The sequence below is a fragment of the Meriones unguiculatus genome, chromosome 17 (genome assembly GCF_030254825.1).
Source record: "Meriones unguiculatus strain TT.TT164.6M chromosome 17, Bangor_MerUng_6.1, whole genome shotgun sequence".
Lineage (NCBI taxonomy): Eukaryota > Metazoa > Chordata > Mammalia > Rodentia > Muridae > Meriones > Meriones unguiculatus.
In genome coordinates, this window is record NC_083364.1 from 14,090,238 (window position 1) to 14,113,650 (window position 23,413).

Consider the following 23,413-nt stretch of genomic DNA (forward strand, 5'->3'; position numbering starts at 1 on the left):
TTAAATTAATTCTAATAATGATGGTATTTTAGTTTATAATATACATTTTCCTTCAGAATATGATGGGTAGCCAGGGTTCAGTGACATTTCAGGTTCCTTGGTATAAGTAAAATGTCCTGTCATCTTTACAACTACAGCCACTGAAGTCTACCCCGCATACAGTAAGCTGCCACACAGGACCGAGGATTGTCTCAGTCACAGCCTGCAAGGACCTTGGAGAGAAACGTCTCAGCTCAGAGTCAAAAGAGAAAAGAATAAAACATACATTTTCCTAACATTCTAAAATGGCTAAGACAGCAGATGTGTCTGGTTTTGTTCTTTGACTACCAGGTTTGTATCTGTGGGAACATGTTTTCGAAGGCACTCTTGATCCCCCGGACGTGACTGCGCAATGGAGGGAAGGACAGTTGATTGTAGGAAGAACACAGTACAGGTACTGTTAGACAACACTGACCTTGCCTGCCGCGTGACGCCTCATGGACCTACCAGAGGGATTATACTCTCATATGTGCTCTATATTTTATCATATAGTATGCACAGTATATTTATACTTCTATAAACCTATTTTATATCTTTATGCTTTAGGTTGGGAAGAATACAGAAATCAATCCTGAGAATGAATAAATAAATAAATAGGTCCTGCTTACACTTTAGTAAACGTTTTCTTATTAAATTAGACATTTCAAGGTAATTTTGGAGGGAAAGCTAGAGACCTGCCTCAGTGGCAGATCAGTTGCCTGGCATGTGCCAGGCCCTGGGTTCAGTCCCCAGTGCAGAGAAGAAAGAAACTAAAAGCCTGTAAATAAATCCTGGGGAGTCTTATTTCACCTTGGTTTTAGCTGATGATATGGAAAACTTCATGTCCTACATTTCATACAGTTGACTGGTAAATGAACAAAGTGTTCTCTGCCTTAGAGGACGAAAGTAAACATTACTTTCATGATTTTCTTTTCATTCGTAGTTAGGTTAACCTGGAAATACTCAGAGTCCAACTTTTACTTATTAAAACATTTTATGTCATATCTACTATGATTTACGTAATTATTTAGGCTCTCTTTTTTTCCAAAATTCAAAATGTTTCTGTTTTGATTTTTAGATTCTAAAAAACCAGTGCATTGGCAAGACTTTCAAGGATTTTACTTTTATTTAACTTACTTATCACTGTATAATTTCTTAATTATCAAATAGAATTAAGATGACTTTAATTAAAAAAACATAGTTTTATCATGAAGGTACTGTTTCCAGTTGGCTTTTAACGGAAATAAATATTAGTTGTTTTTACATGTTTACTTGGTTTTTATTATTGTTGTTTTAAGACAGTGTTTTTCTGTGTAGCCTTGGCTGCCCTGGACTTGCTTTGTAGACCAGGCTGGCCTCAAACTCACAATGATCTGCCTGCCTCTGCCTCCTCAGTGCTGGGATTACAGGTGCATATCACCAAACCCGGCTTGTCCCAGTTTGTCTTCAATTAAATATTTTATATAATGTTAGTACATGAGGACATGAGGACATGAATACATGTTAGATCATGAATATTCTCTCCCTTAACTAGATGCTTAGGCATCTTTACCCCTTCTCTCTCAGGCCTTCCCTCACCCTGAGCTCTCTGGGAGGTGATCTCCCTACTCCAGGATGTTCTGTGCATTCCATCCTTCTCTTCTCAGACCATGTCCTGTCAGGTGCCGCCTCTCTCTCCTTCATTTTCTACCCCCACTACTTTCCGTTGATCCTCATGAGGAACTTCAGAACGGTTGTCCACACTCACTGTTTTCACTTCCCAACTGCTCATTCCCTTGCACTTTGACTCCCAAAGTTCAGAACACTTCTGCGGCAGTGATTGCTTGGGGCAGTAGATGGCAGTGTGAGTTATGGATATGTCTATTCCTTTTATGAAGACTCTTAAAAATATATTGCAAAGAAGAAAATACAACATTCTCCCACTTGCTAACCACTCAGACTTAATATATCTCAGCTGTCAGGAATTCTTTATGTTTAACTTTCTTCCTAACAGAATTGTTTCCAATAAAAGCCTTTTTTTTTGTTTCCTACTCTTTTTATTCTTCACTAAAGAATTGCTATTAGGAATTTAATGTATAATCTCACTCACATTTTTATATTTCCACTAATGGAAGATATATAAGTATTTTTCAATACTTATTTTTATGTGTTGGGAGCCGCGTGATAGTCTTTCCAGCAGAAACGCATGCGGACACAGGAATCCTCCCGCAACAAAATCTTTATTACAGTCACGTGATGGAAAGAGGAGAGGACAGAGAGCCCCGATGTGGCGCTGTTTATATAAGCCCGGGTCGCACCTAAGTGACGACGTGTCAATACCCTGATTGGCTGCTCACTCTTTACCCTGCCTGATGACTCAGGCCTAGCATGCTTAGCATGCTTACGCAATTCGCGCATATGTACTGGAGGCTGTTTACAGTTTTGAGGGTAGAATGTCAATGCCATCTAGTGGCGTCTGAGTCTCAGCTCTCCACATCCCCCTTTTGTTTTAATAAATGAAAACTGCCTTAAAGCCTATATAAGCACGGTACAAGTGGGCCCTAAGCTCGATCAAGCAAACTCCTTCTTTGGGGAGTAAGCGATCAAGAGCTTTAGATTACTCCCTTACCCCACCAGGTGCAATGGAGACAGGTCCTGTGGGTGCAGGGGCTAAGGGAGAAGATTAAAGAAGGAGGTGACACCCATTCCTGTGCAATGGAATAAAATTCCAGGGAGTGCAAGGGCTGTCATTCTCCTATTTAGGTACCATAGCCACTTAGGCAAAGGCAAACATTGAGACTTGGATCACTCATCGACTCAGTGAAATGGGTAAAACCCCTGAGGTACATCGACTGAGTGTCACAGTCTGTTTTAATTTTTTAACTTGGATAACCAAATTTTTGGGAGATTATCCTTGTTCCAAGGCTGCTAGTACTTGCGCGATTGTGACCTAGTCACGTTTGTTTTGGGTATTGAGTTTGCAGAACAACCAGAGTAAAAAACACTAAGCCACGACATAGCGCTGCACCAAACATTCCAACCCCCACCCAATCTTAAAGTAAGAAAAGGCAGAAGAAACCCAGGGTAAAGCCAATCTGTGGGCAATGAATCCACTCGAGTAGAATTAGTGGTCATCCTTGCCGCCCCTGACTCTTTAAGCAGTAGCAGGTGTATCTGTTGAAAGATCATCTGCAGCTGTCACGAGCTTTCGCGTGAGGCGCTCCGGTACCCAGAATGGATTGTTTTCTTCCTGTGGGAAAACACAGACAGCTCCCCTGGATCTTATTAAAATAGGATCCGGGCCTTTCCACTGACCAGTTAAGACATCCTTTCATTTAATCATTTCCTTGGGCCTATTAGGCCCTGAGTAATGGCGATCAGCCGCCGAATGACCTTGACTGTCCAAATTTAAAAAATTGAGTGTGAAGAGTGCCAAGGAAACGGTCACTCGTGGCACTGAGGGCAGAGCCTCCTGGACTCCTCCCTTTTGTTTTATTAAGTAGGATTTTAGGGTGCGGTGAGCACGTTTAATAATACCCTGACTTTGAGGGTTATATGGGAGACCGGTTAGATGGGTTATTTCCATCAGATGACAAAACTGTCTAAATTTTTGAGAAGTATTGGCTGGCCCATTATCAGTTTTTAGAATTTTGGGCTTTCCCCAGGCACTCCATGCCTTTAGGCAATGTTGAATAACATGGGCTGCCTTTTCTCCAGTCAGGGGAGAAGCAAACATAATTCCAGAGCAAGTATCAACAGAAACATGCAAATATTGAAGTTTACCAAAAAATGAAATGTGGGTAACATCCATCTGCCACACTTGTAGTGGACAGATTCCTCTGGGATTAATCCCAACATGAGGCATAGGTAAGAACTGACAGCAATTTTGACATTGGGTAACAATATCTCTAGCTCTTTTTCTAGTAATGTCAAATCAATGACACAATGTCTCAGCTGTAACATGAAAACTTTTATGAAACTCCTTAGCCAATTCTAAATTTGAAAGGAGGGCAAATGCAATCATCTTTGTGGCTCGATCTGCCAGGTCGTTTCCATGGGACATGGGCCCCGGTAGACCGGAATGAGCCCTAATATGTGTAATAAAAACAGGGGATCTTTTGGTAATTAAGGCAAACTGAATCCTTTGAAAAATTTTTGCAAGCTTGCTAGACGCTTTAATTAATCCAGCAGCCTCTAAGATTTTTCGTTGCATTTACCACATAACTAGAATCAGAAACAATATTTAAAGGACCTGGAAATTTTTTTAAAACTTCTAGCACTACTAAACATTTCACAATTTGAGGCGAGGTCTCATGATATTGCTTAGAAATAACTTTATTATTAACCACATAAGCTCCTATTCCTGTTTTGACCCATCTGTATAAACTACCAATCCATCCCGAAGTGGTTTTTGGGACATTACATGCGGGAAGACTACCTCCTGAGTTAAAGCAAATTGCAAAATAGGATGTCTTGGGTAATGATTATCAATTGAACCACTAAAGGAAGTAACTAGCACCGCCCAAGTATCAGAGGTAGCAGTTAATACCTGAACTTGGTGAGCCGTATAAGGCACTATTAAAGACTTTGGCTCCTTCCCAAAGTATGTAATGGCTGTTTTTAACCCACGAAGTGCGAGTTGAGCGACTATTTGTTCCAGATAAATAACAGTCCCTAGAAAGGAACCCACTTTTGAAATTTGGACCTTTTCAGTGGCAATATGCAATCCCCATTGTTGCAGGGTTTTTTGCAACAAAGGATACGCATCTTGTAAGATGGCTAACTCCTCATGGCACAAGAGAATATCATCCATATAATGAATCAGCAACAAGGAAGGAAATTGCTGTCTAACTGGTTCAAGAGCCATCTGCACATACAATTGACACATGGATTGGGCTATTAGCCATGCCTTGAGGTAGGACTGTCCACTGATATCTTTGGTCTGGCTCATGATGATTAACAGCAGGTAGGGTAAAGGCAAATCTCTGTCTGTCTCGTGGGCACAATGAAATAGAGAAAAAACAATCCTTGATGTCTATTATTATAATTCTCCATTGCTTAGGCAGGGCTGAAAGCAGAGGCAAGCCTCATTGCACTGTTCCAAATAATCGCATCTGTGCATTAATAGCCCTCAGGTCATGGAGAAGCCTCCACTTTCCTGATTTCTTTTTTATAACAAAAATGGGTGTATTCCAGGGGGAAGTAGATGGTTCCAAATGACCAAGCTGTACCTGTTCTTTAACCAGCCTTGTAACGGCTTCTAGCTTTTTAGAGGAAAGCGGCCATTGAGGAACCCATACGGCTTCCTCTGTGAGCCAAGATATGGGCATGGAACCCTCAATGGCAGTTAATGAAAACCCAGGCCTTGTTTTCCTGTATTATTTTCCTGTGAAATCCGGTGCAATCTCCCTTGTTTCTGTTTACCAAGGCCTTTTCCTTCCTTATAACTCATCCTTCTTGTTATATCAATTGCCTGTTGAGAGTAGTCATTGGTCAATGTTAATCCTAAATCCTGCAAAATATCTTTCCCAGAGATTGACAGGGAGAGGAAGAACATATGGTATGAAACTTCCTGTTTGACCTTCCGGTGCTTGCCACCTCAAAGAGCGTGAACTAACTGCAGGGCTGGCCTCATATCCCAACCCTTGTAAGGAGTGGGATGATTGTGTAACAGGCCACACCTTGGGCCACCAGGTGGAAGAAATAAAGCTTTTATCAGCCTCTGTGTCCAAAATACCAGTAAAACCTTTTCCTTCTATTTGTAATTGTAAGGTAGGTCTGGTCTTAAGATCAACTACCAAATGAGCAAATAAGCCCAGCATGCTTAGCATGCTTATGCGATTCGCGCATGTGTACTGGAGGCTGTTTACAGTTTTGAGGGTGGAATGTCAACTCCATCTAGTGGCGTCTGAGTCTCCGCTCTCCACATTTATGTACTTTCATATTTACATAAAATTATCCTTTAAGGGCTGGTAAGATGAGTTGCCGGGTAAAAGTGCTTGCCCTTAACTCAGACAACCTGAATTCAACCCCAAGGTCTGCATGGTGGAAGGAGAGAACCAACACCTCGAAGTTGTCCTCTGGCTGTCACAAGCACGCCGTGGCACGCATGCACACAAATCCTTTTAATTATGTTCAGAATCTCCTGAAGCTTGATGCATTCCTTTACATTGTATCTTAATGCCTTGCATTCAGTGAAGAAATGAGAGTCCACTCTCATATACTAGCTGAATTTCTACATCCAAAGCATTCTATTATTCTGTCCCACTTGCTCAGAAGAACTTGCATTATACAAATTGCACTTCCAACAAGAATATTAATTAAATCTTATTCTAGATTTTATATAAAACGATTGAAATTTCCTTTGTTCAGTTTTGTTTATCTCTTGCTTGTGGTGTGTTGTTTTTGACAGCTTCATCACTGGCCCGGGTGTGGTTCCAGGGTACTTCTCCATAGACATGGACAATGTGGTCCTTGTGTTAAATGGAAGAGAAAAAGCAAAGATCTCCCATGCCACCCAGTGGTTACTGTATGCACAGAAATTAATGCAAACCCAGAAACTGCGGCATCTGGCTGTTGTCTTGCTTGGAAATGAATACTGTGACAATGACTGGATAATGCAGTTCCTCAAAAGAAATGGAGGCTTTGTGGACCTGCTTTTCATAACATAAGACAGCCCTTGGATTAATGGCGCACATGTTTTCCAGTGGCCTTTAGGTGTAGCAACATAAGTACAAGATAAGAGGCATCCCTCAGGTGTTTTCCCTGAACAGAACAGGGAAGATGGTATTTTAAATGGCAGTAAGCTCACTGGTGATGAGGCAGGCCTATCTTTCCTACCATCAAAAAGAGTGGCCTCGAGCCTAAGTGGCAATAGTAACTGCTTTGTTGTATTTTACCATCTTCTGAGGAGAACTGAAGAGTGCTTGTTTGTTCTAAAAATGGATATAGGATAAAATTTTAAGCTTAGTAGTGTCCTGAAGAGATGTTTAGTAGAGAATGAACAAAGACAAAGCCATAATTCTAGTGAAAACCAATACTGTTGTGGCAATATTTTTATATACTGTATAGACTTCCCTTGGGTTTGTGATTGGCTGACTTGATGTTAATCTCCACTGTAAAACCAGAGGTTAATTAAATGATATTTAGGGTCCTCAATATATAATCATCCTCCAGTTTAAAAAAAAACGGAAAACATTTTTTAAACTTTCTGTGGATAGATTTTTAATAGTAAGAGATAGGCTCTCAGTAGTATATAAACATTCTGAGGTCAGTAGTTTTCTTCCATGATTTAAAATAGTTCTGTAGAAATGGGCTATAGAGGTGGCTCAGCAGTTAAGAACAATTACTGCTCATATAGGAAACTCAGATTCAGTTCTAAGCACCCACATTCTGTGTCTCATAGCCATGTGTGATTACAGTTCCAAGGCTCTGAATCCCTGTTCTGAACTCTGTGGGCGCTTGGCTACACATGGAGAAAAGCAGGCACACAAATATACTAATATACACATAAATTTTAAAAAAGTAAATTTTAAAATAATGCTTATACCCCGTAGGTACTCAGATATTTGTGTAGGAAATGAATCATCTCACTGATAGAATTAAATCCGACATTCGTTATTATGTCACTGGTTACCACCATTTGTAGATTCAGACTGCTTTAGCTGTACAGATGTCACTAGAGAAATGCCAGGGACAGGTATTCCCACCTCTACATGGACAACATTCCAGGTGAACAGGTTTAGGCTGGGACCAGCCTTAAAATTTCAAAAACTTTGTAAGTACACCCAACATTCAGAAAAATCTATTTATTGAAAAGAGCCTGTATATGTAGAAATATTTATAATTTTTCCACATTGTATGACATCACCTACTCACCTAATAGAAGACAGAAGCATAGTCATTCTGGTGTTGCCAGCCTCACCCTGTTCCCGATGAGGAGACATTGGGTAGCATCTGGAAACCTTTTGGTTGTCTCAACTGAAGAGGGGGAATTATAACAACTGGTGTCAAGTGGGTAGAGCCCAGGAATGTTATTAAACATGGTGCAGTCTATGGCACTCTTTCAAACAAAAAGTTATTTGAGCCAAAATGCCATAATAATCTTGTGTACAGCATAGACTACAGGCACATATTTATATGCAAACTAGTGCCCATGGAATGAGCCTCCTCTGTATAATAACAGGTTTGTTGTAAGCAGTGATTGATATATCTTCTAGTAAACTGCTGTTAGTCCTAACAGCTGTATAACCAAATCACCACACAGAGACTGGGTTTATTTAGTTAACCTAGATCACAGTGCTGGGCAATAGCTACTCCATCCTAAACCTCCAAGCCCTCATGGTTTCCTAACATTTAGATTTCCCACGTTATACTTGCTTTTTGTGAAATATTAGATCCAGTCCATCTCCACGTAGTTCCAAGATCTCTCCTCCAGCTCTCTCTCCTAGCTCTTCTCTCCTCCCACTGCCCTCTGGCTCCTCCCCTCTTTCCTGTCCTCTGGCTCCACCCAGCTCAACATTGTGTCTAATTTCTTTATTTTGGCCTGTTTGCACACAGTTGAGACAGGATGCTTAAAATAAGTATTACAAGGCAATATCCGGATTCAAACCAAACAGTTGGGCGCGGGGGGGGGGGGGAGGAAGAAATAATCAGCATTCGAATGAACAAGGGTAAGGTGTATACATTTCAAAAGAATGTTATACCAACACAGGTTTTATTCATTGTTTTATTTTTGGAATTTTTTTGAAATTAACTTTTCAGAGATCATGATTATAACAGTATATTTTCTTTTTAGTTGCCAAATAGGACTCTTAATGTCTGTGGTGTACAGTGTGCTTAGAAACCATTTTCTTTAACACATGGCTTAACAAGCGAAGCTGTGGGGCATCCTGCCATATAGTAATTCATTACTTGCTTTTATAGACACAGAAAGTTTCCTGTGGTTGAAGCCAGCTGGTTGATGCTGCATGATGAGACGCCCTATATATGTAATTTTTTAGGAACTGTCTATGAAAACTCATCAAGACAAGCACTGATGAACATTTTCAAACAAGATGGAGGTGATAAACTTTGTTGGGTTTCTGCAAGAGAGCAGTAAGTTCAATGTTTGCATGGTTCCTTCCTGTTGCTCTCCAATGCGAATGTCACCTTGTGTACAAATAGGTTTCTAGAGAAACAGTGGTAACTGCTTATTCCAGCCTCCTGTCTAAAGGTACAGCAGTAACTAAAACTGAGGAAACTGGCTTTTCTCCAGTCTTTCCCATTATAATCAGAAGCAAGTATTGATGGAGTAATGGAAGTCATTTTGCAATAATTTCTTTTGCTATTAAATAAACACATGGAGTATAAAGCTGAGTGGCCAGGGAATGGATGCCTAAAACATATGCTTCCAGATCTAGAAATTTATTTTTTAATTGTGACAGAAATTGCCTTCTAGATGGATATCACTAATTACAATGAATTTAATACAATTACTGTTAACGTAATTGTATTAAATTCATTTACTCTGAGTTACCAAACAACTGCCAAATGCCAGAAACCATCTTACTCTTAATAACAGTGAAAACAAAACAAAAACAGTGCCCTCATGCCACTTGTTGGTGGAGACAAGTAAAACAGAGGAGTCTTCGGGCAAAGACCACCACTTGGAGCCCAGGAGGAGCAAGGCTCAGCGTGCTCCGCCCAGGGCGGTACCGCTGGTGCGCCCACTCTGGTTGGCCACAAGGGGCCTCCATCTTCCAGGACGAGCTCAGAGCTGGGACCGGGGAGAGGGCGGGGAAAGGGTCGGCCCGGAGTGCGGTCCCCTCGGGCGACAGGGCCTCGCCTCGCCGAAGTGCCGGGGGCCGGGGCAGCCGCGGCCGTCCTCCAGGCGCCGCTAGCGCAGGGCTGATGGCGCGCCTAGGGCTGGGCGGCCGCTGGCGGGGGCGCGGCTCCGGGTGCGCGTGTGGCCGCGGCCGCCAGGAGGCAGCAGCGGCCGGTGGGCGGCGGAGACCGAGCACAGGCGCCAGGCGACCAAGGCAGCAGAGGACCCTTGCGGCGCCGGCTCTGGAGACGCGTTCCCCGCCGGCGCTGAACCGAGCGCGTCCGAGGCGCGTCGCCGCCGCCGCCCTTCGAGCCCCGCCGATCAGACTCGCGGGGACGGCCATCCCTTCGGCCTGCCCGGCGTCGGCAGCAGTGGCGGCGTCCCAGCCTCGGGGCTCCGGCAGGAAGGGAGGAGGCGGCGGCGGCCGGCGGGGCGCGACCCCCGCGAGTGTCTCCACAATGCTGCTCGATATGGAGGAGGTACAGTACTCCAGACAGAATAAAGCCACAGCGACCAAGGCACTGTGTTGTCAGTGAGCCCAAGCATTCAACAGAACATCTTAATGTCGATGTGCAAGTGAACAGTTAGTTGGTTTTTGACACTGGTGCAAAAACAATAAAGAAAAGGTAAATTTTTTCAAGAAATGATGTTCGAATAATTAGATATCCATGAGCAAAATAGTTACACTTTTTGCAGCCTATGAAAAGTTACCTTGAAGAGGACTGTAGATTAAACATAAAATTATTATAAAGTGTTTAAAAGAAACCATAGAAAATGATCTCCCTTACGTTGAGGATTGATGATAAGTTTCCATATATGACTCCAAAAGCAAAATCTCTGAAAAAAATATCTACAGCAGCAGATTGAAAGAAAATGTTAGCGAGTCATATACACGAACAATGCAAAATGTAGTCTCAGTACAAGAAAACCAATGCCTGGTGGAAAAAATGGGCAAAATATTGGAAGATATTTGTATCATTTTTTTTCTTTGATGTGAAAAACAAACAAACAAAACAGCAGACAAAAGCAAGCTAAGAGCAGGGTCTTGGTTTGCAGGTCCTGGCGAGCAGGAGACCCAGCAGGTCTGTTGGGTCTTGGTTTGCAGGTCCTGGCGAGCAGGAGACCCAGCCTGCGAGGCCGGCTGTGCCAACTCGGGCGAGCGGATGGCTGGGGGTCCGGGGTGGGGGCGGCTCCTGGCCGCTTCCTCTACGGCTGCGGGGTGGACGCGGGGACCGCGCCAGCGCCGCGCACCATTGTTGAGACCCTCGGGGGGGTCGCGCCCCGCCGGCCGCCGCCGCCTCCTCCCTTCCTGCCGGAGCCCCGGGGCTGGGACGCCGCCGCCGCTGCCAAAGCCCGGCAGGCATAAAGGATGGCCGTCCCCGCGGGAGTCCAATCGGCGGGGCTCGAAGGGCGACGGCGGCGATGCGCCTCGGATGCGCCAGATTCAGCGCCGGCGGGGAAAGCATCTGTGGAGCCGGGGCCGCGAGGGTCCTCTGCTGCCTTGGTCGCCCGGCGCCTGGGCTTGGTCTCTGATGCCCACCAGCATCTGCTGCCCCCTGGGGGCCGCGGCCACACGCGCACCCGGAGCCGCACACCCGGAGCCGCGCCCCCGCCTGGCAGCCCTGTCCAGCCCTCAGCGCGCGCTCACCCTGTGCTCATGGCGCCTGGAGGAAGGACGCCGCTGCCCGGGCCCCGGGCACTTTGGCGAGGTGGGGCCCTGTCGCCCCAGGGGACCGCGCTCCAGGCCGACCCTTTCCCCGCCCTCGCCCCCGTCCCAGCTCCGAGCTCGTCCTGGAAGATGGAGGCCCCTTGTGGCCAACCCGAGTTGGGCCCATGCACCAGCGGTGACCACCCTGGGCGGAGCCCGCTGAGCCTTGCTCCTCCTGGGCTCTGCACTGTGTGGTCTGCGCCCGGAGACTCCTCTGAACCTAAAGACAGACTTTCTTAATGCCTTCTCTGTGGGCCCTCGACAGTTTTTACCAGGGGAGGAAGTCCAGAGTTGGGTGTCGCCCTTAAAGAATCCAAGATGCTAGACCCCAGGAGGCAACTGAACATTGGACTGTGAAGGAACTGCCTGTGAAAAAGCACAAGAGGGCGAAGCTGTCCAGTTGAGGCAGGGAGGAAAACTGCCTGAGCACCATCGCCCTCTAGATCCCAGATGTAGCTCAGGTACTAGGATGACAGGGAAAGAGTGGTAAACTTGGCATCAGTCACACTTAGGTGTTGCTGGCTTTCATCCAGCTGTGTTTACCCTTTAGGACCATTTCTGGCTCCTCTAAACCAGTTTATCAAATGCTGAGTGATATATAGCAAAGGCGTGTCTCATGCCAAAATGTTTTCACTGCAAGATCTAAGGGTCGGAGAGACTTTTAGACTGCTCCCTTAGCCGGTGAACAAACACAAGCCAATAACGGGTAGTCGGCGTTAGGCAGCTGTCCTGAAGTATCTTAACCGTGTATTGCATAAATAAAGAGTTGCAGACTGTGGGAATAATAGTGTCATCCAAGTTCAGGACTTGGGGAGATGGACGGGAGGAAAAGCAGACTGTGCGTGAGGCAGGTTGGGGAATAAGGTGTTATAGAAAAACAGCTCTTCAACAATTGATTGTTACTTTGCAGTGGTGGGGAAATAACCAAGGCCTCATACATGTAAGACTATCCCTGAGCCATCACTACCCCTCCTCCCTCTCTCTACCCCAGCTCCAACCCATCACTCTGCAGCCCCAGTTCATGCATTTAAAGGCTGAATAGTAAGTACTTGGCCATCTATGAGAGAGGAAAATGCATTCCAAAGAAAAGACAAATTTTACCCTCTGTCACTGCAAGTAACTTTCCCAGAGATCCAATCAAAGTTTAGGTATGATAGAAGACAAAAAATACTTCACATTTTTTAAACATATGCAGGTGCACTGAGCTGGCATTTTTTAACTTGCTAATTGGCTCAATTTAATTTTTAGCGATATTCTGTTCTATATCAGAATAGGATGTAAGAGTAAGGCTCTTTTATTTTGGACATCAGGTCTCATGTAGACCAGGCTGGCCTTGAACTTGTTTATTGAGAAAAGATCTCATGAGGCCACGATGGCCCCAAATTTGCAAAGTAGGAAAGAATGACCTTGAAGTCCTGATGCCTCTGTTTTTACCCACTAAATGGTGAGATTATAGGCAGATGCCTCCACATCTGGTTTTCTGTAGTTCTGGGGAATAAACCCAGGCTTTAGGGCATTCTAGCGAAGCCCTCTGACAGCTGAGCTCCAGCCCCAAAGGACTTGTTTTTCTGTGTACTGCACATGAGGTTAGACTGTGATTTTTTTGATGCTAGGAAGTGGGGGGGTTAGGACTCACCACTGAGCCCTGGGGGTCTGAAACTCAGTTCTGGGCTGCCTTGAAGGCACAAGGATCTGACGAAGGAGCCGGTGTCCAGAGAAGCTCCAGAATGCCCAGTGCAAGGGAGCCCTCCTGTGCCAGGCAAAGCACTTGGAGTCTTTTAAGCAGAGAAATGCCATGAAGCGATTGGTGTCCTGTAATGATAACTGGCAGAGAAAGGATGGGTCAGCCTGGGGAGAGCAAGAGCTGACACAGGCAGCCTGAGGGGGTCACAATCAAAGTTACATTTAAGTGGGATTCGTTTAAGTGGAACTGGAATTCTTCATTTTGTGTTTTTTTTTTAAGGTAATGTGAATACCCCATCTTTTAAAAAGATTTATTTGTTTGTTTATTTATTTATTTATTTATTTATTATGTATACATTTTTCTGCCTGCATGTGTGCCAGGGGGCCAGAAGAGGGCACCATATCTCATGATAGATGGTTGTGAGCCACCATGTGATTGCTGGGAATTGAACTCAGTAATTTTAGAAAAGCAGCCAGTGCTCTTAAACTCTGAGCCATCTCTCTAGCCTGGACCTGGGATTCCTATCACCCATGGTGCTGTTGGGGTTTATTCCATATTTCTACCTGAGAAAAGCAATGTGAGAGAAGAGACTGAACTACTAAAGAGGAATTGTTGCCTGAGCCTAGAACGGAGTCGGAGGTACAGAGGGCTCAGGGGTGAATCCTAGCTCTGCTGCTAAATAGTATATTAAAAAAAAAATCACTACCTGCCTAGGCCTCAGTTTCCTCATCTTTAAAATGTGTTAGTTCTTAGATCCCTGAAATGGAATAAACTCTTATTGAGATGATTATTTAAAATTGCTTAACAGAAGGGCCTCTAGCTTAGGCCTTGTCTTAGTCACTCTTCTGTTGCTGTAAAGAGACACCATGACCAAGGCAGCTTACAAAAGAAAGCCTTTCCAAGGGGGCTTGCTCACAGGTTCGGAGGGTGAGTCCATGGCCACCACGGTGTCACACAGGGTGGCAGGCAGGCATGGGGGTGGAGCAGCAGTGAGGGCTTCCATACTTAGACAGCAACCGAGAGAAAAAAAGAAAGAGGCCTAAATACTCAAACAGCAGAGCCTATGGGGACAAATTCAAACCACCTCGGGCCTATAGTTGAAGTATCTAGAGGCTAAGAAAGGAGGAATGCTTCCTCCTGGGGATTGAGACCAGCATAGGTGCCGCAGGAAGCATTGGCCTACAGCCTCAGCCACAGCAGCCAAGCAGTTTCTACACACCAACTGCATTTGATCATTGCTATAATCTGTGCCTCTTACTGTTCCTGTTGAGAGAGATGCTGTGTGGCTCAGCTGCCCTCAAACTCATGGTGCCTCCTCTCCTCGACCACCACACTCAGCTTCAACAGACTTTAACAGGGAACATTTTAAAAATGAGAGACAATGCCTTACCCACGCTTGATTTCACCAGGGTCTCTGTAATGCAAACTTACCTGGAAGTTGTGATAAGGTATCCCGTGAGAAAGAGTACAAGAGATAACAGGTTTTATTCTGAATTCCAGTCCATCCTGGGGAAGGGATTTCAGGGGGAACCTGGGGTATTTTGTTCGATCTTGAGAGAATTAAATGCTCATAGTCAGTTTTGCTTAGCTTTTTATTCAGTCCAGGATCGCAGCCTATGGAATAGAGCCCCAAACAAGGTTAAGGTGGGATTTCCCATGTAGGTAATCCTTCACAGGCGTGCCTACAGGTTTGTCTCCGGATGCCTCTGGACCCCCACAAGTTGACAACATTAACTACCACTGTGTTCACTCAGCAATCAATATGACATGTTGAGTGTTTGTGGCTTAACATTTCCAAGTTGGGAATTAATCGATAAAAGTGAGCATTTTGCACACATTCTCACAAGAACCCCACAAGATGACACCAATATTGCCCTAATATTCTTATAATGGAATCTGGAGGCTAAAGATTCTGTAAATCAGACATAACGAGGATGTAATTTCAGCACACATCTTCCTGCACCCGGATTGACTCTTCTTTCCTGCTGTCTGCTGTTTCCTGTGGACCTGTAATTCCTTGCCACTGGGAAGCAGGTTCACGCATGCAAGATGAGTACTTCTGATAACCCGTTTCTGAGGTCTGTCTTCCCCTCCTTTTGCTCGCATCCCAGACTTGGGAAACCATCATTGTATTCTTCTCTTCCATGAACCAGAGATTTTCAGATTATATTATCTCACAGAGGTGAGATAATACAACATTTATGAGGTTTATTTCACTTGACATACCTTATCCATGTTCATCCATGATTTTTCTTCATATGAAAATTCTTCCATTGTGTGCATGTCATGTATGATGAGTAATCATGGGTTGTCAACTTGATCACATCTGGAATCAACTAAAACTCAAGCCCCTGGGCACATCTGTCAGGAATTTTCTTTTCTTTTCTTTTCTTTTCTTTTCTTTATTTTTTTATTTTAGAATCTTCTTTTTCTTTTTCTTTTTTTTAACTTTCTAAAAAGATTTTCAAAATTATACTATAATTACATTTCTCCTTTCCCTTTCCTCCCTCCACACCCTGGGATTTCCCATCCCTACTCTGCTTCAGATCCATGGCCTCCTCTCCTTTCATTAATTGTTATGGCATTGCAAATATGTATATCAGTATGCATAATCCCAAATATAACCTGCTAAGTCCATAAAATGTTGCTGGTGTGAGGAGCTTCCGGAAGGCTGTTCTGTACTGGGCATTTAATCGGTGTGCCCTTCATGAAGCTGGCCCCCTTCAGACGGGATTTTCCTGGACTGGGTCATTTGAGAGGGATCCTTTGGGTTCAGATGACCCACCCTAAATTAGGGCCACACCTTCCAGTGGAAGCCTGCATAAAAGATCCTGGAAGAAGGGAGTCTTTGCCTTTTGTCTGCTCACCCTCCCTTTCTCTGGCAAGTTCATCCATCTTGTTGCTGAAGCATTTCTTCACTGGCATTACAGCCTACTTCTTTGGGTTTTCAACATATACTGAGGACCAGCTTAGACAGCCAGCTTTGTAGACTGAACAAACTGCGGGGATCTTGAAGGTGGTAGGGATTAAACAGTGGCATTTGTTTATGCACAGCAAATGCTCAGTAATTGCTGATCTAAAACCTCCCTTCCTATATCCTGTATTTTATCATTCAGGGCACTTTGTATCCAAGGCTGACTGTGAAATCCCCACGTTGCTTAAGATGACCTTGAACTTGTGGTTCTCCTGCCTCTGCTTCCAGAGCGCTAGGAGAAGTGGCATGCCCCATCACATGCAGTTGTGTGTGGTGTGGGAAGCAAACCCAGGGTTCTTATTTGCTGGGCCAAGAGTTCCACCAAGTGAGCTCCACTCCACTCCAGCCCAGCTCTGCTGCCCCACAACTCAGCCCACACATGCTGACTTCTTTGACAGAGCCTGCACACAGGCAGACACACACATATGCACACACGTACTCACGTGAACACAGACAAACACACACCAGAAGCTACAGAAAGAAAGAACACAAGGTTAATGTCAAAAATGTCAAACTGTGTCCAGAACATGAATTGGGGTTTGGAAAGGCAGCTGTGACGGCCATTCTTGACTGTGAACTGGATTCCAGGTTATCTGGTATTATGTAAAACCCAAGATGAAAAGGCACACCTGTGAGGGATTCCTTGCTTAACTTTAATCCTCATCTTTGAAGAGGGAAGCCGAGCCTCTAATCCAGGCCACACCTTCCGCTAGAAGCCTCTATAAAAGGTGCTGGAACTAGGGAGCTTTTGCTATTTGCCTGTTACTGCCTCCCTGAGAAGAAGTCCATTCCTTCACTGTCCTTGCGGTCTACTTGTGTAGAATTCTGGCCTTTACTGAAGACCAGCTGAGACATCCACACTCATGGACTGAAAAACTACTGGACTTTTGGACCTTCCATTCATAGGCAGCCATCTCTGGAATAGCTGGACTTCAGCCTGTAAGTCATCTATCTAAACTCATCTATCTGTCTGTCTGTCTGTCTATCTATCTATCTATCTATCTATCTATCTATCGTGTGTGTGTGTGTGTGTGTGTGTGTGTGTGTTCTGTTACTCTCGAGATCCCTGACTAAGCCTGCCAGCCTTGTAAACAAGGGGAGCCCAGTTGTCCAGATGCTTTGGTTCTGCCCCTGTGGTTCTCTACTCTGAGAAGCTCCTTTGGGTCAGAGAGGAAGGTAGGAAAGAGCTGAGAGGCGCGCTCTTCTCTGTGGTTTCTCTCTGCCCTCTGGTGGCCGTGTCATGAATTTGCAGGGTGAGACGCACAGCCATTCCACAGTGATCCACTAGGATAAAAGTCGCTCTCTTTGCTCACCTTGCAGAGTTTATTGCAGTTCGGTCATTTATTTGTGTTGGGGGTGCGGCAACTGCTGGCCACAGCACATGTGGAGGTCGGAGAATAATTTGGGTGACTGGGTTCTGTCTTTTTATCTTGTGTGACTCAGGAATTGCCCTGAACTGGTCAGAGTTGCCAGGGAGCAGCTAACCGGGCTGAGCCATCTCATTGTTCCTCCCTTCTGTTTGGCAACGATCAAATCAAATATAATCTACAAAGCTTCGCCACTGTTCAATCACATGTTATATGAGTTTTATGGAGATATGGTTATGTGTCTAGATTTTTGGGAGTGAGAAAAGCAGCTACAAGCAGGTTTAAACACATGGTTTGGTCTCTGTCTTTCAAGGTTTAAGGACATAGAAGCTTCTCCAACTATTTCTAAAAGCTTTTACAAGGGATAACTATCTTTTCATTTATTACATTTTTTTCTAATTTTGTTTTGTATATTTTAGCAAAGATTTTTACTTAGTTCTCTGGTACACTGTTTTTCTGGGGAAAAAAAGAGAAATTGGCTAAGTACAAATCCTAGCTTTTATTTTTGTAAGATTTATTTTTAATGTGTATGAGTGTTTTACTTTCACATATGTAAGAGCAGTGTGTGTATATGTGTGTGTGTGTGTGTGTGTGTGTGTGTGTGCGTTTCCTGCTTAAAGCCAGAAGAGAGTGTCAGCTCCCCTGGCACTGGAGTTATAGCTGATTGTAAACTGCAAAGACAGGGCTAGGAATCAAAGTGTGGTCTTCTAGTAAATCAACACTCTTTACCATGGAGCCATATCTGCTGAGTCATCCTAAAAAGATCTCTCCAGCCAAGCAGTGGTGCTGCAGCTTTTAATCCCAGCACTTGGGGTTTTTTACATTTATTTATTCATTATATGTGCTGAACTCCTGCTCCTCTGAGTTCTTACTGATCTTGGGTTTGCTTCAGCCAGCAGGAGTTCCAACAGGAATTCCAGGAATGAAAACAAGCTTTAAGACCCTAGACCTGGTAGATGGTGGGCAGGGCCTCCATTCACCAATGAATGTTGCCCTGGTGCATAAAACCACATCATAACCAGCTTGTGGAAACTGGCCTTCCAGAGCCTTGGTGACAGTGGAGGGAGGCACACAGTAGTCTTGCTTCTAACATGTGTTGACTGCTGTCTTTTGCTGAAAGTCTCTGACACTCATTGTGATTTCCACAATTTCAGGTTCTACAGAGGCTCCTTGTGCCCTAGAGGGTTCCTTCTCCCTCAGTAGGGAAAAAATAAAACGCAGAGTGGGAACTCCACAGACCTTTCTATAGGGGGACTGAGGAAATGCTGCCTGAAAGACAAGATTAGAGAAGATCAGCTATGTGAGAAGTATTCTTTGACATTGCCACCTCCTTCTGTCTTCCTGGCCTAACTGACCCCAGCGCCAAAAGAAACCTCTGCTCTTCCCCTGTGGTTTCTGACCTTGAACCACCATGTCTGGTGTGGATAAGACATCTCCCAGTAGACTAAGGGACCCTTCAGCCATCAAGAGGACAACACAAGAACTCCCACAGTACGCCCAGCTGACCTGCACTTTGACTTGGACATCGGAAAGCTGTGTCAAGGCCTGCAGCCAACATGTGAGCAAAGACGATCCAAGTAGTTCCTCTATAAGGCAGCCTTGCAAGCAGGGTAAAAGAATGAGCCCTGGACAGCCAGAGAAAGGCCAGAAGAGGAAATGCCAAGAAGAGGAAAAGGAGGATGTGTGCTCCGAAGAGCCAGTCCAGTCCTGGAAGAAGCTGAAACAGGAACAGCATGAAACAAAGCTTAGGGATGAAGAACCTGACAAGAGCCGAATATGGTCACCCTAGGAAAAGGGTCCATTACAGCTAATGGCACCAGAGTGTGCCAAAGGCCCCCCGGAAGAGGCTGTGACTGAGGAGTCTGTGGGTGAATGCCAGGGTCTCAAGCCCCCCCACAGCAACAGGGAGGAAGAAGTTGAGAAACACCACAATGAAAAGTGCCCAGGGCTGTTGGAACTCCTCCAAGCTGACATCCCCGTGAGCTCTGGCCCTCACAGCACTCACACAAGCACCATGGACACCTCGAACTATCAAAGGTTGTGCTGAAGGGCAGAATCATGAATCGGAAACACCTCAAATCTGCACAGACAGTGTCAGCAATGGCATGCCCAAAAGCAAAATGTCAACACCTGAGGTCAAGAAAAAGGCTCTTGAAGACCAAGAGAAGGGCAGAGGGCTGGACCGTGGTCCTGATGTCACAGTGGACATGGAGAAAGAAATCGGCAGTGCGCTAGGCCCTGGGTCAAAAGATGAGATCTTGAGCTGTGCCTTCAAACTGCAAATGACTCGAGGAGACCTGTGGACCCTAAGGAACACCCAGTGGCTCAACGACAAAGTCATCAATTTTTACATGAATCTTCTCATGGAAAGAAATCAAAGTCAAGGCTACCCGGCACTTCACGCATTTAATACCTTCTTTTACACCAAGTTAAAGTCTGGTGGCTACAGGTCAGTCAGAACATGGACCCGGGCAGTAAACATCTTTGCCAAGGAACTTATCCTGGTCCCAGTTCACCTGGGCATGCACTGGAGCCTGGTGGTCATAGACCTAAGAGAGAAGAGTATTGTCTACCTGGACTCCGTGGGACAGAAGAGACCCGGCATCCTTGAGCTGCTTTTCTGCTATCTGCGGGAGGAGAGCAAAGCGAGAAGGAACAGCGACCTGAGCCCTGCGGAGTGGAAGCAACACAGCATGTCGGCAGAGGAGATTCCTCAGCAGCTGAACGGGGGCGACTGCGGCGTGTTCGCCTGTAAATATGCAGATTACATTTCCAGGGGCCAGCCCATCACCTTCTCCCAGCAGCACATGCCTCTTTTCAGGAAGAAGATGGTGTGGGAGATCCTGCACCAGCGCTTACTGTAGCAGCGCCCCCTGGCGTCCACTGCGAGGCAGCTGCTCCGAGCTCTTTCCCAGGTGAGGTTAAGGACTGCAGGTACTGGGTGTGGAAGAGCCTTGAACAAGTTCTGAGTGTAAAGACTGAGGTTAGGACAGCCACGGCTGCACAGAGAAACCCTGTCGGGACAGAAACAACAACAACAGAAGACACGTGTGCTCACCGAAAGTTAGAAACTGTCCAGCCTGCACAGCACATGCTCACAAGCACGCAGCTGTCAAGATTCATCTGTGACTGAGGTCGACGCTGGATTGAATTTCGCTGTTCTTGTTCACAAGTTTTAGCTAACTGGCAGTGGACGGCTTCCAGTGCTTTTCGGCCTTTCGTTCTCAACTGCTTGTTTGCATTAGTTATTTCTGAAAGGAAGGCCACCAGTTGCCTGTCTCCGAGTGAATCCCCGGTTGCCTTCCAATACTGTGTGCTACTACAGAAGCGTCACAGTGTGCTGCTGTTCACGGGACCCGAGCAATCCAGGAGAAGTAAGAAACCCACCGGAGGCATCTCAAGATACTTCCCAGCCTGGAAGTAAAGACATCTATTTTATTCTCTGGAAGAGGAGTAACTAATGCTAGATGTGCATTGTAAACCCGGGACTCCTTGAAGCCTCACCCTGCTGAGGACTGTACTAAACTGTTTATTCCAAAAAAATAAATATATATATATTTATATATATATGTAAATAAACAAATATTTACATATAAATAAAAATATATTTTATATATTACATATATAAATATATATATTCTTAAACTATTTTTGAAGATGTTTTCTTTGTATATATTAAGGTGAAATTTAATATGTCATGTTAATATTTATATTCTGTCACCTTAGCCCCACTATTGGTATAGACTTAATATATTTATTGTGAATATTGCCAACTACATGATAATCTATTTTTATACAGGAAACTTTAATTTTTTTATTAGCAGTAAATCTTACATTTGTGTTGTTATTCAATAAAGTTTTTATTTAATAAAGTTTGGAGTTTTTTGAACATACTTTGCAAGATCCTGTGCCTGCTGTTCCTTGCATGGTGTAGTGAGGTTGTCCGAGAGAACTGGAAAGCAGATGTCTGAGACAAGATCCAACAGAGTAAGCCGGAACCTGTTCATACATCTGCATGCTGAAATTGCTCTCCTACCAAACTTCTGACCTGAAGACACTTTAGCCAAGACCTGTCCTCACCCTAGGAGAAGCTCAATATCGCAGCCAGGGCTGCCTTGAAAAACCAAACAGAACAACCAAAACAAAAAAAAAAAAAAATGTGATATCAAGACTTCAAAAATTCAAAGTTTTAACATAGAAATCAATGGAGTTCTGATACCTAAAATTACTTCTCATCATGTTAAAACCACCTCTGTCCAGACCTCTGGACAAAGAAAAGAATGTTGATGTTTTTAACCCCAGATAATTTTTTTTTAAATCCCCAAGCTTTTATTATGACTTAAAAGTAGAAGGCTCCAGAAGTTCATTTTTGTAACTTAAAAGAATTCCTGTGAGCCTCACGGAGTTTGCAACTTGGATCTATCTACCTGTCACAGGTCAATTGAACTGCAATCAACAGACTAAGATTCCCCAACTTTTGCCTGTTCCTGATGGAATATGTGTGTGTGTGTGTTGGGGGGGGGGCTCCAAATGTAAGAGTTTCCTTTAAGTTCCTTAACTTTAGCTTCGGTCCCTAGTCTGAATATGTCTTGGCAGATTTCCACCCACCTGACAGTCACCACCCAGGAACCAGAATCAGAAAACAAACCACTCCAAAAGTGATCTACAGCACCCAAGCCCCAGGCAGTCCACAAAAGTGGAGAGCCTGATGTACTCCAGTCCAGCTGCCGTGATTGCTTCCTGACTTTTACCTTGATCAGGAAACCAGATACTTCTGATGAGTGCCCCATTTCCTGAATGAATCCCCTCCCAGGCTTTGGTTAACATTCCAGCCTTCCTGGGCCCCTACAATGGCATCCTAATTTCAGTTGAGGCACATTTACAAAATCATCTATGTCACCCCTTATCCTCAACAAAAGACTGAAAAGGTTCAGTCCAAAGGAAACTCTCTGGCAAGGAAGACAAATGGCTACTTGGAGTGCCTACCCAACAAACCAGGCTGGCTCATACTGACCTCCAGGCTCCATTGTTTGAAAAAAAAAAAAAAAGGTACCTGTAAAAACCAACTAGATCAAGATCCATCAGCAGGTTGATCCATTAGCTGAAGCAGGTTTGCAACATGATAGAGCACTCACCATACTCTGTGCAGAACAAGGATGTGATTGTGTGGCTGTAAGAGAAAACGTTGTTCTATGCAAACCACTCAGCAATCATTAGAGATTCCTGTACTCTCAGGAAAACAAAAACAAAAACAAGCAAACAAACAAACCCCGTACACTGCAGACAGAAAAATGACCCAGAACGGGGGAAGCCCATGGCTGCCATTCTCATTTTCTTGTTTTTCCGGGTTATAACTCTGTCTTCAGCTATTGCAGAAAACCAGACACTTCTGTTTCTGCTGATCATCACTGGCTTGTGCATCATAAATGTCTTAACTAGATATAGAAATTTTGGTCTGGGTGCCAGTATACTGATATTTCTTAAATCCCAGTGTGAACAGGTGTTAGGCCCACCGAGAGCCCGATTACCAGAGAGACAGATGAAGGTAACTTGGAGATGGATAGCCACAAACAGAAGAGATTTATTCAGGCCAATGAGTGATGGGGCTGCTTTCCAAGTCATCAGGGAACAGCCCCGAGAGACAAAGGCATGGGGTTTTTAAAGGAAAAAGGAAGGGAGGCATGGGTGTTGCAAGCTTGGCAGTACAGGATTGGGTGAATGGGGTTATGGGTAGTTGACTTTTAATATCTTCGGTTCGTTTTAGGCACCCACGTCCAGTCAGGCCTGCCCCCGACATCTGGTGGATATCTGATCTTCAAGTTACACCCAGAATGTCCTGGATGGGGGAGCTGTGGCCATCCGGACCCGTTGCCAGGCA

At 44.7% G+C, this 23,413-nt stretch overlaps 1 protein-coding gene across 1 annotated transcript; it reads left to right on the forward strand.

Annotated features, from left to right (window-relative positions):
- The first annotated feature begins 12,882 nt into the window (after positions 1 to 12,882).
- LOC132648678 (sentrin-specific protease 2-like) lies at positions 12,883 to 20,399 on the forward strand. The gene is made up of 2 exons (XM_060370894.1): positions 12,883 to 12,901; positions 19,624 to 20,399. The coding sequence occupies exons 1-2, from the start codon at positions 12,883 to 12,885 to the stop codon at positions 20,397 to 20,399; spliced, it is 795 nt and encodes a 264-aa protein (XP_060226877.1).
- The last annotated feature ends 3,014 nt before the right edge of the window (positions 20,400 to 23,413 follow it).